Below are 18,110 nucleotides of genomic sequence, written 5' to 3'. Positions count from 1 at the left end.
GCAACTACCTAAGTACAACCAGTCACTCAGGCTACAAACTACCCTTTATAGACAATCATTTAAGCCTCACTTAGCTCTTCCTATTGTCCATGCACAACTGAACTCTATTAGACAAGGAAATGTTAGACAGAGACAGGAGGAAATGTTGGCTTGTTTCAGACATGAGACATCTGAGGTGGTGGTTGTGGTTGACTAGAAGAGGCTCACTGTTTCCTCCTGTCTGTCTGTCTGCCTCAGGCTGTTAATGTAAGGTAATGTGATCACTGAGTATGTGTTTGTGCTGTTACTGTAAGGTAGTGTGATCATCATTGTGTGCAGCAGTAGTCTGTCTGTAACCAGGCTGCTGCCACTCCTGATGCCTTCCCCAAGGTAGTCAGACAGCAGGGGAGCAGTGCACCAAACTAGTGTTTTCATAGCCACAGCTCTCGCTCGCTCTCTCTCTCTATCTATCTATACTTTTTCGTTCTTTCGTTCTTTCTTTCTCTCTCTGTCTCTCTCTGTCTCTCTCGTGCCATGTTAGACGCTGCCTGAGGATGCCAGTATGATTCATGGCTGCTGATTGTTGACGGTTTATGTCATGGTTTTATGTCATGCTTTGGTTTTCCCCACTTTAGCTGCCCACGCTTTTCCTTTCTGTCGATTTGCTGGAAAAACATCTGGACTCCAAGAAACTCCCCCTCCACCCCATCTTCCCTCCCTCCCTCTCTCCCTCCCTCCCCCTCCCCTTCCATCCTCCTCACTTACTCCCCCCTCTAAAGTGAACAATGACCAGCTCTCTGGCCATGTGACAGGGAGGAGGTGGTAGAGGGGTAAGATGGAAGGTCTGGGATGAGTAAAGGCTTCTCAAGCCACGGGTCCAAACTGTACTCTTTCTCATGTAGCGTTTGATTGTAGTGATGAGGTTTCATTGGGATTACATCTTTGGAGAGAAAAGTCCCACATTGCACACAGGCATTAGTACACACGGCTCCTGTTGCTTGGCTCCTGGCATGATGTTCTCTGCCAAAAATGTGCTGAAAGAGATGTAGTGGGCAGAGCTGGGTAGGAGGGTACCGGGGGGTAGAAGAGGGGTAGAGGAGGGGTAGTGGAGGGATAAGGGGTACAAGGAGGGGAGAAGAGGGGGGAGCACCAGAAAGGGGTGGAGTTGGAGAGATCAGGGGGTGGCCACATGGCTGTTTGGGGGTAGATGGAAAGAGAGAGTGAGAGAGAAAGTAGGAGAGAGAGAAAGAAAGAGAGGAAGAGAGAGAGAGAAGGAGAAAGGGAGAGGGGGAGAGAAAGAACAAGAGAGAGAAACAGAGAGAAAGAGATAGAAAAGGGAGGTTTGGATGTGAGAGGAATCAGTAAAGATCAGTATCTCTGAGCAGCAGGCTGTGGTCCTAGAGTTGGAGTCTAACGTTACTTACTGCTGCGTGGGAAGAGGAGAAAGATGCCCAGAAACTCTAAAACGTCTCTAATACGTCTGTAGAACGTCTGTAGAACCACCGTATTGGAATGTGTACATCCTAATGACTGTATGATGAAGATAACCAGTGAGTAAACCACAAACTGTTTGTTACAGTCTGATCATTACGGAGTTGAGAATATTTAGGATTGGACTAATATAGGGATAATTTATCTCTCAAGTGTAACTACTTCTTTAGAATTTGGACAAGTCTAATGTAGTGATTGTATTTTTTTTTTAACAAGGAGCATGTTTCTTTATATCATGTTATATAGGCGTTGATCTACACACTTAACAGTTAATCAGTTAGCTTTGTTACCTGCCTGCATCATTCCGAACTCATGCATCTCTGTCATGTTGTTGGCAGCCAGCCAGCCAGACAGGGTTAGGGTTAGGGTTAGGGCTTGCACTAGCAGGTTCAGCTCAACCCTCCACCAGCCACTCTCCAAGTCTGCATCCCTATGGACCCTGGTCAAAAGTAGTGCACTATATTATAGGGAATAGGGTGCCACTTCAGAAGCACGCAGACCAAGTGTGCCATCGCTTCCCCTTAGGACAGTAGCTATCTGCCTGTAGATCTGATGTTCCATTCGTTCCATAACAAAATGTTCCTACTGCACTGACTGTGTCCCAAAAAGCTATGTATGGACTATATATTCAATAGGGAAAGTAGTGCACTATATAGGGAATAAAGTGCCATTTGGGACACTGCCAGGGAATGTTCCTATAAAGGGAATGATGTTGCGTAAGGAGAGGAAGTAGTATCCCCTGTAGGGATAGGTTAGTCGGCCACACACAAACACACACACACCTTAGTAACAAACGTACTGCTGGTGGCATTCTGGACCTTTGTCCCTCCACCGTGCTGGGTTTCATGTCATTGTTGCGGTGCAACATTACACTGTACACAGTTTTAAAGCCATGGTTGTGTAGTAACAGGCAGTTCCCGTCCTGACTCGTTGCCAGACCAGGGTTACATTCCAAATGGCACCCTATTCTCTGTATAGTGCACTACTTTTGATGGGCCCTGGTCAAAAGTAGTGCAATATACATGGAATAGGGTGCCATTTGGGACGCAGGCCAGCCTTTTCTCCCTGGAGAAGGTACGTCGGAACGTCGGTTGGAACAGAATGTCTCGAGATTCTGTTACAGAATGCCCAGGACAGGACAGTGGAATTCCCAGATCATATTCCCTGTTCTGTTGCCAACAGTCCCACCTCCGGCGAGAATGGAGATGGAGGCACTCTCACCATGTGGTGCAGTAGAACAATATGGCTCTACTGTACTCAATACAATGTACAACTGGCAGGACAGGCTAGTCAGAAGAGAGAGAAAGACCTGAACTCTACTGTACTCAATACAATGTACAACTGGCAGGACAGGCTAGTCAGAAGAGAGAGAAAGACCTGAACTCTACTGTACTCAATACAATGTACAACTGGCAGGACAGGCTAGTCAGAAGAGAGAGGAAGACCTGAACTCTACTGTATTCAATACAATGTACAACTGGCAGGACAGGCTAGTTGGAAGAGAGAGGAAGACCTGAACTCTACTGTACTCAATACAATATACAACTGGCAGGACAGGCTAGTTGGAAGAGAGAGGAAGACCTGAACTCTACTGTACTCAATACAATGTACAACTGGCAGGACAGGCTAGTTGGAAGAGAGAGGAAGACCTGAACTCTACTGTACTCAATACAATGTACAACTGGCAGGACAGGCTAGTCGGAAGAGAGAGAAAGACCTGAACTCTACTGTACTCAATACAATGTACAACTGGCAGGACAGGCTAGTCGGAAGAGAGAGGAAGAGCTGAACTCACGGAAAGTCTTAGTTCTTTCACTTCTGTGACCTCTGATGCTGCTATCTTAAGACTAGTGACAGTGACCGGAGGTTTTCCTTTTCTATCATGTGTCCTTACAACACTGCACTCAAAGACTTGTATTGAGATAGAGTTGGCCAGGTTAGTGTCAGTTATCTATGGGAGATTTCCCATGTTGACTCAACCTGTGATGTGACCCTGTTATGGAGGCCGTTGGAGTAAACCGGGATCTGACGTGGGTGTAGAGGTAAACATGGACGTTGTCATCCAAGGACACGCTCTACGTCCCAAATAGTACCCTAAACCCTTTATAGTGCACTACTTTTGACCAGATCTATATGGAGTCCTAGAGCTCTGGTCAAAAGTGTTCTACTATATAGGGAATAGGGTGACAGTTGGTACATACCCTCTCCCGCTGGGAACTGTTAATATTTATTCAATTGGTGGTCAGACTTGTCGGTCTATGGACCAAAGTCCCTAGTCATTGACATGTGGACACAGCGCTGTAAGGATACAGGTTAGACACAACACAGGTTAGTCACAGAGAAGATGGTCACTGTGTTGGAGAGAGGGGGTGGGGTACAGTATAGCCACAGACCGGGGCCTGGAGAAAGGTGGGGTAGAGACAGGACAGATGAAGTTACAGTGAAAGGTTATCTCTGTCACAGACCGTTCTATATGGAGACCCAGGTGGGATGAACTGTGATAAATGACTAGTGCGTCACGGAGCATCAGACAAAGACAGGGGCGGGAACAGACATGCCGGGATACCTCTTTTGAGTGGAGTGGTCCTCTGTCCTCTTTATTCACACTAGACATATTGTTGAGGTGACTGTCGAGGGATATGGACTGGAGGATGTTCCTATTGTGTTGATCTGCTGTGATATTAACACTAGCGAGTCAGTCTACACACCGAAGTGCCTGGAGTATACTGCTTCGCTGCACTAGGCTATTGTAGCAGCTTCACTGTGGAGTTGGGATCATATTGGAACAGGAGGACAGGTTTGGGATCTGAATAGACTTCTATAACAGACCTGTCTGTAGTGCCAGTCCCGGGTAGGTGAGAGTATTTTCATTCATAGTAGATGGGAGAGAATTGGAAAGTGTTTTTGAATTTTACTAGGTCATCTTCTTTCTCCGTGTTTGCTATAGTAGCCTATCGATTCTGTAGTGAGAGTGGTGTGTTGGCTGAGAAGTGAGAGGGGTCTGGTGTGTAAGTTGAGGAGTGAGAGGAGTGAGAGTGAGAGAGTAGTGACAAGAGTAAGTGAGAGTGAGGGAGGATTGACAGGAGTGAGAGAGGAGAGAGTGGAGTGAGAGAGGAGAGAGAGGGGTCTGTTTTGTTAGTTAGACGTGAGAGGCCTGTCTGCTTCTTGTCCTGTGAGTCAAGAGTTCGGAGCCAGAGAGGGGACGTCACCCCTCAGGTGTCAGCAGGGTCAGGTCATGACCCCACAACAGGGGTCACCGCTAGGGGTCACCTGTAAGGGACAGGGTTAGGGTTATTACAGGACAGCTGCTCTATTACAGGACAGCTGCTCTGTCAGGAGGCTGGCTGGATACTTAAATTAAACATTGTCATGCTGAAACAAGAAGGGCCTCCCCCAAAATGTTGCCACAAAGTTGGAAGCACTGAATGGTCTAGAATGTCATTGTATGCTGTAGCATACACTGGAACGCTACGGAACTAAGGGGCCTTGCCCAAACCATGAAAAACAGCCCCAGGCTATTATTGCTCCTCCACCAATCTTTACAGTTGGCACTATGCATTCAGGCAGGTAGCGTTCTCCTGGCATCCGCCAAACCCAGATTCGTCCGTCAGGTCTGCCAGATGGTGAAGCGTGATTCATCACTCCAGAGAACGCGTTTCCACTGCTCCAGAGTCCAATGGTGGCGAGCTTTACATCACTCCAGCCGACGCTTGGCATTGCGCATGGTGATCTTAGGCTTGTGTGCGGCTGCTTGGGCATGGAAACCCATTTCATGAAGCTCCCGACAAAAAGTTATTGTGCTGACGTTGCTTCCAGAGGCAGTTTGGAACTCGGTAGTGAGTGTTGCAACCGAGGACAGGCGATTTGTACGCGCTACGTGCTTCAGCACTCGGCGGTCCTGTTCTGTGAGCTTGTGTGGCCTACAAATTTGCGGTTGAGCCATTGTTGCGCCTAGACATTTCACAATAACAGCACTTACAGTTGACCGGGGCAGCTCTAGCAGGGCAGAAATTTGGCACCAACTGACTTGTTGGAAAGGTGGCATCCTATGACGGTGCCACGTTGTAAGTCACTGAGCTCTTCAGTAACGCCATTCTACTGCCAATGTTTCTCTGGAGATTGCATGGCTCTGTGCTCAATTGTATACACCTGTCAGCAACGGGTGTGGCTGAAATAGCCGAATCCACTAATTTTAATTGGTGTCCACATACCTTTGTATAGTGTATCTAGAGAACATCAGACCGCCAGTCCAGGACAGTTTGATCTGCTGGCTATGCTTTGCTATGATACCTATATTTAGCATGATTTCTTCTGTTTGACAAGTCTAATTATTTGTAAAACTGAGATAAAAAACACACACAACAAAAATGCAGTGTTGAGATGATAAAAATGATAGATATGATTTTTAAGGTGCAGTTTTAGAAATATATATCCCATGTCTTCCTGATCCTGATCCACCGGTGTTTCCTGACTTGGATTTATGTCGCCCCTCTCAGAGCTCTGTGGTCAGGTTATAGCCCTATAATCCAAGCTAGAAGAGTTAGAAGCTTAGAGACCAGACCTCAGATAGTCACAAGGTTTTATGTCGGTCTTCCTGAGGGACCAACTATGTATGACCTTAGTACTAGTTAAAGTTGAAGTTTTATTGTCAGTGAAATGCTTATCTTGCATACTATCTAACAGCTATATGGTTTCAATCTCAACTTTGCTTCTGTTTTTTTGTTCTTCCAAGAGAACAACCTTCCATGGTGAGTGCTGATGTTTGCTGATGGGTGTTTTAGTCCAACTCATCATAAAGGCATTCGACAGGCTGTATTTTTGTTGTTGTTGACAAAAAACATTTTGACAAATGAATGGATTTCCTTCCCATAATTGATAAAAGATAAAAGTTAAATTGTTCAGTGAAACAGTGAATACCCCCTACCCACCACTCTATGTTGGACATGCTGTTTATTTCTGTTACTCTGACTGACAAGACATGTTTTCTTCTGTTTCAGAACTCGAGGCGAAGGAGGCGTGTGATTGGCTACGAGCGGCAGGATTCCCCCAATACGCTCAGCTCTTTGAAGGTAGTTAACTCAATCAGTCAATAACACACCATAACAATGTAATACTGGCACACACACACACACACACACACACACACACACACACACACACACACACACACACACACACACACACACACACACACACACACACACACAAAGTTGTCTGTCAGCTCCCCTCTCCAGTCATGTATTATTGTGAGAGAGAATGGTTTGATCATAACAGACATGTTATAATAAGGTAATAAAGTCATAATAGACCAACTATAAAACAAAAACGTCAGTTTGAATTTGAAATGTAACCTCTGTTGTGAAATGAGTTACTGTTGATTTTAACTTTGATGTAGAGTTTCTATATGAGGAGGGAATTATCTGGCATAGTCTGGCTTCCTCTTACACTGCCCTGCCCAACCCAACCCAACCCTGTCCCCTGTCCCCTCTCCTCTCATGTCCTCTCCTCTCATGTCTTCTTCTCTCATGTTCTCTTCTCTCATGTTTTCTCCACTCATATCCTCTTCTCTTATGACCTCTCTTCTCATGTCCTCTCCCCTCCTCCTCTCATGTCCTGTCCTCTCCTCTCATATCCTCTCCTCTCATGTCCTGTCCTCTCCTCTCATATCCTCTCCTCTCATGTCCTTTCCTCTCCTCTCATGTCCTCTCCTCTCATCTCATGTCCGCTCATGTCCTCTCATGTCATATCCTCTCCTCTCATGTCCTCTCATGTCATATCCTCTCCTCTCATGTCCTCTGTCATATCCTCTCCTCTCATGTCCTCTCATGTCATATCCTCTCCTCTCATGTCCTCTCATGTCATATCCTCTCCTCTCATGTCCTCTCATGTCATATCCTCTCCTCTCATGTCCTCTCATGTCATATCCTCTCCTCTCATGTCCTCTCATGTCATATCCTCTCCTCTCATGTCCTCTCATGTCATATCCTCTCCTCTCATGTCCTCTCATGTCATATCCTCTCCTATCATGTCCTCTCATGTCATATCCTCTCCTCTCATGTCCTCTCATGTCATATCCTCTCCTCTCATGTCCTCTCATGTCATATCCTCTCCTCTCATGTCCTCTCATGTCATATCCTCTCCTCTCATGTCCTCTCGTCTTATGTTCTCTCCTCTCCTCTCATGTCCTCTCCTCTCATGTCCTCTCCTCTCATGTCCTCTCTTACCCTCTCATGTCCTCTCCTCTCATGTCCTCTCCTCTCATGTCCTCTCTTACCCTCTTATGTCCTCTCCTCTTATGTCCACTCCTCTCATGTCCTCTCCCTCTTATCCTCTTATGTCCTCTCCTCTTAAGTTTTCTCCTTTCCTGTCATGTCCTCTCCCCTCATGTCCCCTCCTCTCATGGAGGGAGGGAGGGAGGAGAGAAAAGTGACAGTGAGACAGGGGTACTGCAGAAAGAGAGAAAGACTCAGCTGGTCTTTGGCCTGGATAGTTACTGGCTAGATTTACTACCCAAACATGTCCAGCACACTAAAACAAAGAGGTCATGAGAAAAAGTTTTATCATCATGGTTTAGAAGCAGCCAGCTCTCCTCACCACTACTGCGATTGGATCAGTGGAAAGAAGCAGCTACAGTCTCCACTGCTATCCACATTTTGTCCCCCTGTATTCAGCTATATACAGCCTGCTCACTAAAGGAAACAAGACTGTAGTGTTTCAATTCAGGTGACGCTGTTGTATTGAGGTAGACACTGATGAGTAGACGTGAATATTGAGTATAAAATAACTGCATTTTGAAACCATTTCACAATTCCTGCCGGCTGCGGCTCCCAGCACCCAGATCTGTCTGAGTGTATTCTGATATCTGTGTTTCTCCTTATGTGACAGACCATGCTACGTTGCTTTCATAAAACAGTTAATGGTACCACATGAATGCAGTGGAATGTAATATGGAGGGTCTGGAGTGAATCTGTGTCTGCGTCCCAAATGGCACCCTATTTCCTACATAGTGGACTATGGGCTCTGGTCAAAAGTAGTACACTATGTGGGCAATGAGGTGCCGTTTGGGACGCAGCTGTGTGTTACATAACAGGAGGCCAATACCCAGAGACAGACGTAATACTGCTGCTGCTACTGCGCAACGTCTCAGCGCCGTTATTTGGGCAAACCCTGTCTCTCTTCATTACCATCTCTCTCTTTCTCTCTCTCTCCCTCACTCTCTCTCTTTCTCTCTCTCTCTCTCTCTCTCTCTCTCCCTCACTCTCACTCTCTCTCTCTCTCTCTCCCTCCCTCTCCCACTCCTGGATAGCTCTCTGGAAACAATGTGCTTTCCTTCTCATAGCTCTTCTGTTTAACTTCCTGAGTTAAAAAGTGCCACGTGTTTCCAGCCTAGCTGCCCTATTAAGGAGCTAGATAACTACTGAGGAGAAATGGTTTTAACGTTAATCTGAGAGCAGCGTTTAATCTGGTAACCTGTTTCCTCCTCCTCAGACTCTCAGTTCCCCATCGACATCTCTCCTGTGAAGAAAGACCATGACTTTCTGGACAAAGACCTGGTGGAACCCCTCTGCAGGTGACTGGATTAAACCTGGTTGGACTTTCCATACTGCTTCCATACCGATTGCAGTGTCATTCAGTTGACGTTGAATGTGTGAGATTGTATGACAGTCGGTAAGGTAACGCCAGAGAGAGCTGAGTGTTTGAGCCTCAGGGACGTGAAATGGATCTACATCGCTTAAACTGACAGAGCGATAATCACTGTGAACAACAAGCACGTCACACATCTTAGTGAGTCCTTCACTAAACAGATGTCACAGAAAAAAACAACAACACAACAGATTAGCCAACCTGGCAGACCAGAGGGGTATGCTGCAAAGTAAGATCAATGCGTTAGCCAGCTAACTTAAATATAGTGAAATAACTTTTTATTTTATGTTAAGATAAAATTGAAATGGGCATTGTCTACTTGACTCATGAACCAGAAAATCAATAGTTATTTCTGGTTGTTTGTCTGGCTAACTGCTTTGTTGTATACCCCTCTGTGCCCATTTTAACCTGCTTCTGTCTGGCAAGACTAGTAGTCAAGCTCAACCTCACCATTGTTTCCCCTCTGCTATGCCAAGACATTAACTGTCTCTGATTGGGTTCAAAACAGCCCTTTACTTCCCCATGTTGCCCTATGGAAACTTTCCCCAGAGACTGTCAGCAGAGAGAAGGGCTGCGTCTGAAATGGCACCCTATTCCTTATATAGTGCACTACTTTTGTCCAGGGCCCATAGGAATTTGTCGAAATAGTGCACTATAAAGGGAATAGGGTGCTATTTGGGATGAAGCCAAGGTAGGAGGAGGGAAGGGCTGCCTTCACAACCTAACACACTGTGACGCTAAACAACACTTAAGCAACTCATCTACATTCCAAACTAGCCCTGGAGACAATGCCTCCCAGCTCCCACCTCCCTATGACTCTTTCTCCCTGTGAGTGTCACCCCCCTACACCATCCCCGACTCTTCTTTATGGTCACCTGGAGCCAAGGGACAATGTCTGCCTGTCACTGTGTGGTGAGCAGAGTAACACTTCCTCCCTTCACACTGACCATGGAGCTGAGAGGAACAGATAGATACAGTATGTCACGCTCTCCACTGCTGTTTTCTCTTTGATCCCTGGTTATTCAGGCTCTATTATGCTCTATAGTCAAAGCTTTTTAGTCTTTAGGAGTTAGGGGCCCTCAACACTCTCTATAGGCTCTACAGGCTCCAACAGCTTCTGTAAGGATCATGGGAACTAACCTGAAATGGCAACCTATTCCCTATAGTGCCATACGTTTAACTAGAGCTCTATGGGCCCTTGTCAAAGTAGTTTACTATATAGGGAAAAGGGTACCATTTGGGACACAGACCTCCAGCCCTACTGTATCCTGTTGGCTCCAGAGCAGCAGGAGGAGGCTAGCCTCATCTAACTCTGCTACATCTGAAAGGGAAAGAGAAAGGTGGATACATAGTAAGTTGTACAACTGAATTCAACTGAAATGCGTCTTCCACATTTAACCCAACCCTCTCTGAATCAGAGAGGTGCGAAGGCCGGCCTTAATTGACATGCACGTCTTCGGCTTTTCACTGTCACTGAATCCACATAAACCCTGCATGGGACAGTATCTGGAGTGGTAAAACGTTACGACTGTCACACCACAAAACTTCCATCGAGCACCATTTTGTCCTTTTTTCGTGGGATTGGTTAGGAATGTGTTGTCATGTTTTCCTCTCGTGTAGTTGTCGTTGTTGTTGTTGTTGTTGCTTTAGGCAGGGCAGCTTGTTGGCCTGAGTGTCTCTGCCTTATTTACCTCTACAATAGGCCAGCCTGCCCTACTCTCAGCCAGATAGCTGTCCCGCAGACCCCTACTCTCCTACTCTCAGCCATGCTAGCTGTCCCACAGACCCCTACTCCCCTACTCTCAGCCAGATAGCTGTCCCACAGACCCCTACTCCCCTACTCTCAGCCATGCTAGCTGTCCCACAGACCCCTACTCCCCTACCTTCTGCCAGGCTAGCTGTCCCACAGACCCCTACTCCCCTACTCTCAGCCATGCTAGCTGTCCCACAGACCCCTACTCCCCTACCTTCTGCCAGGCTAGCTGTCCCACAGGCCCTTACTCTCCTACTCTCAGCCATGCTAGCTGTCCCACAGACCCCTACTCCCCTACTCTCAGCCATGCTAGCTGTCCCACAGACCCTTATTCTCCTACTCTCAGCCAGACTAGCTGTCCCACAGACCCCTACTCCCCTACTCTCAGCCATGCTAGCTGTCTCACAAACCCCTACTCCCCTACTCTCAGCCATGCTAGCTGTCCCACAGACCCCTACTCCCCTACCTTCTGCCATGCTAGCTGTCTCACAGACCCCTACTCCCCTACTCTCAGCCATGCTAGCTGTCCCACACCCCTACTCCCCTACTCTCAGCCATGCTAGCTGTCCCACAGACCCCTACTCCCCTACCTTCTGCCAGGCTAGCTGTCCCACAGACCCCTACTCCCCTACTCTCAGCCATGCTAGCTGTCCCACAGACCCCTACTCCCCTACCTTCTGCCAGGCTAGCTGTCCCACAGACCCCTACTCCCCTACTCTCAGCCATGCTAGCTGTCCCACAGGCCCCTACTCCCCTACCTTCTGCCAGGCTAGCTGTCCCACAGACCCCTACTCCCCTACTCTCAGCCATGCTAGCTGTCCCACAGACCCCTACTCCCCTACCTTCTGCCATGCTAGCTGTCTCACAGACCCCTACTCCCCTACTCTCAGCCATGCTAGCTGTCCCACAGACCCCTACTCCCCTACCTTCTGCCATGCTAGCTGTCCCACAGACCCCTACTCCCCTACCTTCTGCCAGGCTAGCTGTCCCACAGACCCCTACTCCCCTACTCTCAGCCATGCTAGCTGTCCCACACCCCTACTCCCCTACTCTCAGCCATGCTAGCTGTCCCACAGACCCCTACTCCCCTACCTTCTGCCAGACTAGCTGTCCCACAGACCCCTACTCCCCTACTCTCAGCCATGCTAGCTGTCCCACAGACCCCTACTCCCCTACTCTCAGCCATGCTAGCTGTCCCACAGACCCCTACTCCCCTACCTTCTGCCAGGCTAGCTGTCCCACAGACCCTTACTCTCCTACTCTCAGCCATGCTAGCTGTCCCACAGACCCCTACTCCCCTACTCTCAGCCATGCTAGCTGTCCCACAGACCCTTATTCTCCTACTCTCAGCCAGGCTAGCTGTCCCACAGACCCCTACTCCCCTACTCTCAGCCAGACTAGCTGTCCCACAGGCCCCTACTCCCCTACTCTCAGCCATGCTAGCTGTCCCACAGACCCCTACTCCCCTACCTTCTGCCATGCTAGCTGTCTCACAGACCCCTACTCCCCTACTCTCAGCCATGCTAGCTGTCCCACAGACCCCTACTCCCCTACCTTCTGCCATGCTAGCTGTCCCACAGACCCCTACTCCCCTACCTTCTGCCAGGCTAGCTGTCCCACAGACCCCTACTCCCCTACCTTCTGCCAGGCTAGCTGTCCCACAGACCCCTACTCCCCTACCTTCTGCCATGCTAGCTGTCCCACAGACCCCTACTCCCCTACTCTCAGCCATGCTAGCTGTCCCACACCCCTACTCCCCTACTCTCAGCCATGCTAGCTGTCCCACATACCCCTACTCCCCTACCTTCTGCCAGGCTAGCTGTCCCACAGACCCCTACTCCCCTACTCTCAGCCATGCTAGCTGTCCCACAGACCCCTACTCCCCTACCTTCTGCCAGGCTAGCTGTCCCACAGACCCCTACTCCCCTACTCTCAGCCATGCTAGCTGTCCCACAGGCCCCTACTCCCCTACCTTCTGCCAGGCTAGCTGTCCCACAGACCCCTACTCCCCTACTCTCAGCCATGCTAGCTGTCCCACAGACCCCTACTCCCCTACCTTCTGCCAGACTAGCTGTCCCACAGACCCCTACTCCCCTACTCTCAGCCATGCTAGCTGTCCCACAGACCCCTACTCCCCTACTCTCAGCCAGACTAGCTGTCCCACAGGCCCCTACTCCCCTACTCTCAGCCATGCTAGCTGTCCCACAGACCCCTACTCCCCTACCTTCTGCCATGCTAGCTGTCTCACAGACCCCTACTCCCCTACTCTCAGCCATGCTAGCTGTCCCACAGACCCCTACTCCCCTACCTTCTGCCATGCTAGCTGTCCCACAGACCCCTACTCCCCTACCTTCTGCCAGTCTAGCTGTCCCACAGACCCCTACTCCCCTACCTTCTGCCAGGCTAGCTGTCCCACAGACCCCTACTCCCCTACCTTCTGCCATGTTAGCTGTCCCACAGACCCCTACTCCCCTACTCTCAGCCATGCTAGCTGTCCCACACCCCTACTCCCCTACTCTCAGCCATGCTAGCTGTCCCACAGACCCCTACTCCCCTACCTTCTGCCAGGCTAGCTGTCCCACAGACTCCTACTCCCCTACTCTCAGCCATGCTAGCTGTCCCACAGGCCCCTACTCCCCTACCTTCTGCCAGGCTAGCTGTCCCACAGACCCCTACTCCCCTACTCTCAGCCATGCTAGCTGTCCCACAGACCCCTACTCCCCTACCTTCTGCCAGACTAGCTGTCCCACAGACCCCTACTCCCCTACTCTCAGCCATGCTAGCTGTCCCACAGACCCCTACTCCCCTACCTTCTGCCAGGCTAGCTGTCCCACAGGCCCTTACTCTCCTACTCTCAGTCAGACTAGCTGTCCCACAGACCCCTACTCTCCTACTCTCAGTCAGACTAGCTGTCCCACAGGCCCTTACTCTCCTACTCTCAGTCAGACTAGCTGTCCCACAGGCCCTTACTCTCCTACTCTCAGTCAGACTAGCTGTCCCACAGACCCTTATTCTCCTACTGTTTGTGAGGTATATTGTAAATTCCCATTGTTACATTAGCAACTTGTGGGTGAGATTGAATTGAAACCAACTTTAGCAGTTATGGAGCTGTTTAGAGCTTGTTAGCCCAGAAAATATCAACAGGGACTTAGTTTCCTTTGTGTTTATGAACTCTACTGGGTAGAAGGAGAGTGACTAAGAGGGAGCACGAACAAGAAGTCTGTGTGCAGCTGAGGAAGCAACATAGACTAGTCCGTTAGGTGTTGCTGGAGAATTTCTGTGAACCACAGGCGAATAGACTAATGACTACCACAGCAGGCTACCCTCAGCCCCTCAGGACCTCAGCAGTCTTCACCAATTAGGTCCCTGTCAGGGAGAGAGAGGCCAGAAGCAGACAGACAGGCAGGAAGATAGAGAGAGAGAGGCCAGAAGCAGACAGACAGGCAGGAAGATAGAGAGAGAGAGGCCAGAGCATCTGCCCATTAAGCTATTAGCCACAGTTAGCAGGCATGATTAGGTTTGGACTGTCCTGGCTGTGTAGTCGTCAGCCCCACAGTCATTTATCTCCTGGACTGGAGAACAGATCGAACTACGCTGGCTGACTGTGTCTATTCCTGGTGACTTCTCTCGGAGAGAAGGATGAACTCTGATAATGTTATTGTTTACATCCATTTGGCTTGTTTCTCTTCCAGACGACTCAACACCTTGAACAAGTGTGCCTCTATGAAACTAGACGTCAACCTTCCTAAGAAAAAGGTAAGTAGAGGTTTTAATGATTATTATTATGATCCTGTTCAGTTGCGCAGTGATAAATGTATAACACTTTTAGTCAATGCAAGGATATTATGTATACCTTCCTATGGTATTATGGTAATAGATACTGAAGATATCGGCCAACACAAAACTACTCCTCCTCTTAGCCCTCTATCCTTCCATCCATCTATCCTTCCATCCCTCTATCCTTCCATCCCTCTATCCTCTATCCTTCCATCCCTCTATCCTTCCATCCCTCTATCCTTCCATCCATCTATCCTTCCATCCCTCTATCCTTCCATCCCTCTATCCTCTATCCTTCCATCCCTCTATCCTTCCATCCCTCTATCCTCTATCCTTCCATCCCTCTATCCTTCCATCCCTCTATCCTTCCATCCATCTATCCTTCCATCCCTCTATCCTTCCATTCATCTATCCTTCCATCCCTCTATCCTTCCATCCCTCTAACCTTCCATCCCTCTATCCTTCATCCCTCTATCCTTCCATCCATCTATCCTTCCATCCCTCTATCCTTCCATCCCCCTATCCTTCCATCCCTCTATCCTTCCATCCCTCTATCCTTCCATCCCTCTATCCTTCCATCCCTCTATCCTTCCACCCCTCTATCCTTCCATCCCTCTATCCTTCCATCCCTCTATCCTCTATCCTTCCATCCCTCTATCCTTCCATCCTCTATCCTTCCATCCCTCTATCCTTCCATCCCTCTATCCTTCCATCCCTCTATCCTTCCATCCCTCTATCCTCTATCCTTCCATCCCTCTATCCTTCCATCCCTCTATCCTTCCATCCCTCTATCCTTCCATCCCTCTATCCTTCCATCCCTCTATCCATCCCTCTATCATTCCATCCCTCTATCCTTCCATCCCTCTATCCTCTATCCTTCCATCCTCTATCCTTCCATCCCTCTATCCTCTATCCTTCCATCCCTCTATCCTTCCACCCTCTATCCTTCCATCCCTCTATCCTTCCATCCCTCTATCCTCTATCCTTCCATCCCTCTATCCTTCCATCCCTCTATCCTTCCATCCCTCTATCCTTCCATCCCTCTATCCTTCCATCCCTCTATCCTCTATCCTTCCATCCCTCTATCCTTCCATCCCTCTATCCTTCCATCCCTCTATCCTTCCATCCCTCTATCCTCTATCCTTCCATCCGTCTATCCTTCCATCCCTCTATCCTTCCATCCCTCTATCCTCTATCCTTCCATCCCTCTATCCTTCCATCCCTCTATCCTTCCATCCCTCTATCCTTCCATCCCTCTATCCTCTATCCTTCCATCCCTCTATCCTTCCATCCCTCTAACTCACATCCCTCTATCCTTCCATCCCTCTATCCTTCCATCCCTCTATCCTTCCATCCCTCTATCCTCTATCCTTCCATCCCTCTATCCTTCCATCCCTCTATCCTTCCATCCCTCTATCCTTCATCCCTCTATCCTTCCATCCCTCTATCCTCTATCCTTCCATCCCTCTATCCTTCCATCCCTCTATCCTCTATCCTTCCATCCCTCTATCCTTCCATCCTCTATCCTTCCATCCCTCTATCCTTCCATCCCTCTATCCTTCCATCCCTCTATCTCTATCTTCCATCCCTCTATCCTGTCCATCCTCTATCCTTCCATCCCTCTATCCGTCCATCCCTCTATCCTCTATCCTTCCATCCCTCTATCCTTCCATCCCTCTATCCTTACTCCCCTCTATCCTCATCCTCTATCCTTCCATCCCTCATCCTCTATCCTTCCATCCCTCTATCCTTCCATCCTCTATCCTTATCCTTCATCCCTCTATCCTTCCATCCCTCTATCCTCTATCCTTCCATCCCTCTATCCTTCCATCCCTCTATCCTTCCATCCCTCTATCCTTCCATCCCTCTATCCTTCCATCCCTCTATCCTCTATCCTTCCATCCCTCTATCCTTCCATCCCTCTATCCTTCCATCCCTCTATCCTTCCATCCTCTATCCTCTATCCTTCCATCCCTCTATCCTTCCATCCCTCTATCCTTCCATCCCTCTATCCTTCCATCCCTCTATCCTCTATCCTTCCATCCGTCTATCCTTCCATCCCTCTATCCTTCCATCCCCTCCTCTATCCTTCCATCCCTCTATCCTTCCATCCCTCTATCCTTCCATCCCCCTCTTCCATCCCTCTATCCTCTATCCTTCCATCCCTCTATCCTTCCATCCCTCTAACTCACATCCCTCTATCCTTCCATCCCTCTATCCTTCCATCCCTCTATCCTTCCATCCCTCTATCCTCTATCCTTCCATCCCTCTATCCTTCCATCCCTCTATCCTTCCATCCCTCTATCCTTCATCCCTCTATCCTTCCATCCCTCTATCCTCTATCCTTCCATCCTCTATCCTTCCATCCCTCTATCCTCTATCCTTCCATCCCTCTATTCTTCCATCCCTCTATCCTTCCATCCCTCTATCCTTCCATCCCTCTATCCTTCCATCCCTCTATCCTTCCATCCCTCTATCCTCTATCCTTCCATCCCTCTATCCTTCCATCCTCTATCCTTCCATCCCTCTATCCTCTATCCTCTCCTTCCATCCCTCTTCCATCCCTCTATCCTTCCATCCCTCTATCCTTCCATCCCTCTATCCTTCCATCCCTCTATCCTCTTCCATCCCTCTATCCTCATTTCCCCTCTATCCTTCCATCCCTCTATCCTCTATCCTTCAGACCTCTATCCTTCCATCCCTCTATCCTATCCTTCCATCCCTCTATCTTCCATCCCTCTATCCTTTCATCCCTCTATCCTTCCATCCCTCTATCCTTTCCATCCCTCTATCCTTCCATCCCTCTATCCTCTATCCTTCCATCCCTCTATCCTTCCATCCCTCTATCCTTCCATCCCTCTATCCTTCCATCCCTCTATCCTTCCATCCCTCTATCCTCTATCCTTCCATCCCTCTATCCTTCCATCCCTATCTTCCATCCCTCTATCCTTCCATCCCTCTATCCTTCCATCCCTCTATCCTCTATCCTTCCATCCCTCTATCCTTCCATCCCTCTATCCTTCCATCCCTCTATCCTTCCATCCCTCTATCCTCTATCCTTCCATCCCTCTATCCTTCCATCCCTCTATCCTTCCATCCCTCTATCCTTCATCCCTCTATCCTCTCATCCCTCCTATCCTCTATCCTTCCATCCCTCTATCCCTTCCATCCCTCTATCCTTCCATCCCTCTATCCTTCATCCTTCATCCTCTATCCTTCCATCCTCTAATCCTTCCATCCCTTCTATCCTTCCATCCCTCTATCCTTCCATCCCTCTATCCTCTATCCTTCCATCCCTCTATCCTTCCATCCCTCTATCCTTCCATCCCTCTCTCTATCCTTCCATCCCTCTATCCTTCCATCCCTCTATCCTTCCATCCCTCTATCCTCTATCCTTCCATCCCTCTATTCTTCCATCCCTCTATCCTTCCATCCCTCTATCCTTCCATCCCTCTATCCTTCCATC

At 48.8% G+C, this 18,110-nt stretch overlaps 2 protein-coding genes across 11 annotated transcripts in view; both read left to right on the top strand.

Annotated features, from left to right (window-relative positions):
• The window catches only part of LOC115163291 (stAR-related lipid transfer protein 13), a 107,719-nt gene that overhangs the window by 81,864 nt on the left and 7,745 nt on the right, over nt 1-18,110 (top strand). For 2 of the 4 annotated variants that reach the window (XM_029715048.1, XM_029715049.1), the window contains 3 exons: nt 6,468-6,539; nt 8,959-9,040; nt 14,560-14,623. In XM_029715048.1, coding sequence (XP_029570908.1) covers nt 6,468-6,539; nt 8,959-9,040; nt 14,560-14,623 — 218 coding nt within the window. Of the gene's footprint in view, nt 1-3,808; nt 4,326-6,467; nt 6,540-8,958; nt 9,041-14,559; nt 14,624-18,110 lie in introns of those variants that run through there. The other 2 variants (XM_029715052.1, XM_029715050.1) reach the window with 2 other exon arrangements.
• Nucleotides 9,047-14,273, top strand: LOC115163292 (DNA-directed RNA polymerase II subunit RPB1-like). Of its 7 annotated transcripts, none has more exons than XM_029715056.1 (5): nt 9,047-10,841; nt 10,925-11,887; nt 12,222-12,347; nt 12,474-12,599; nt 12,682-14,273. In XM_029715056.1, exons 1-5 carry the CDS (start codon nt 10,716-10,718, stop codon nt 13,396-13,398), a joined length of 2,058 nt encoding a protein of 685 aa, XP_029570916.1. In that variant the 5' UTR covers nt 9,047-10,715; the 3' UTR covers nt 13,399-14,273. The 7 variants fall into 7 exon arrangements, with proteins under 7 accessions (XP_029570916.1, XP_029570915.1, XP_029570914.1 ...); XM_029715055.1 differs by having other exon boundaries at nt 12,222-12,599; nt 12,682-12,823; nt 12,950-14,273; XM_029715054.1 differs by having other exon boundaries at nt 12,222-12,599; nt 12,682-13,033; nt 13,118-14,273.

Source organism: Salmo trutta, chromosome 26 (assembly GCF_901001165.1).
Source record: "Salmo trutta chromosome 26, fSalTru1.1, whole genome shotgun sequence".
NCBI classification, from domain to species: domain Eukaryota; kingdom Metazoa; phylum Chordata; class Actinopteri; order Salmoniformes; family Salmonidae; genus Salmo; species Salmo trutta.
Note: the sequence above shows the minus strand (reverse complement) of the source record. Positions and strands in the feature narration are given on the sequence as shown.

Bases quoted from the DNA above. Each gene is read 5' to 3' on its own strand.
- LOC115163292 (XM_029715053.1), top strand. From the start codon at position 10,716: ATGTTTTCCTCTCGTGTAGTTGTCGTTGTTGTTGTTGTTGTTGCTTTA. The intron at 11,888-12,221 runs GCTAGCTGTCCC...ACTCTCAGCCAG, and splicing joins ACTCCCCTACTCTCAGCCAT to GCTAGCTGTCCCACAGACCC. The intron at 12,600-12,681 runs GCTAGCTGTCCC...ACCTTCTGCCAG, and splicing joins ACTCCCCTACTCTCAGCCAT to GCTAGCTGTCCCACAGACCC.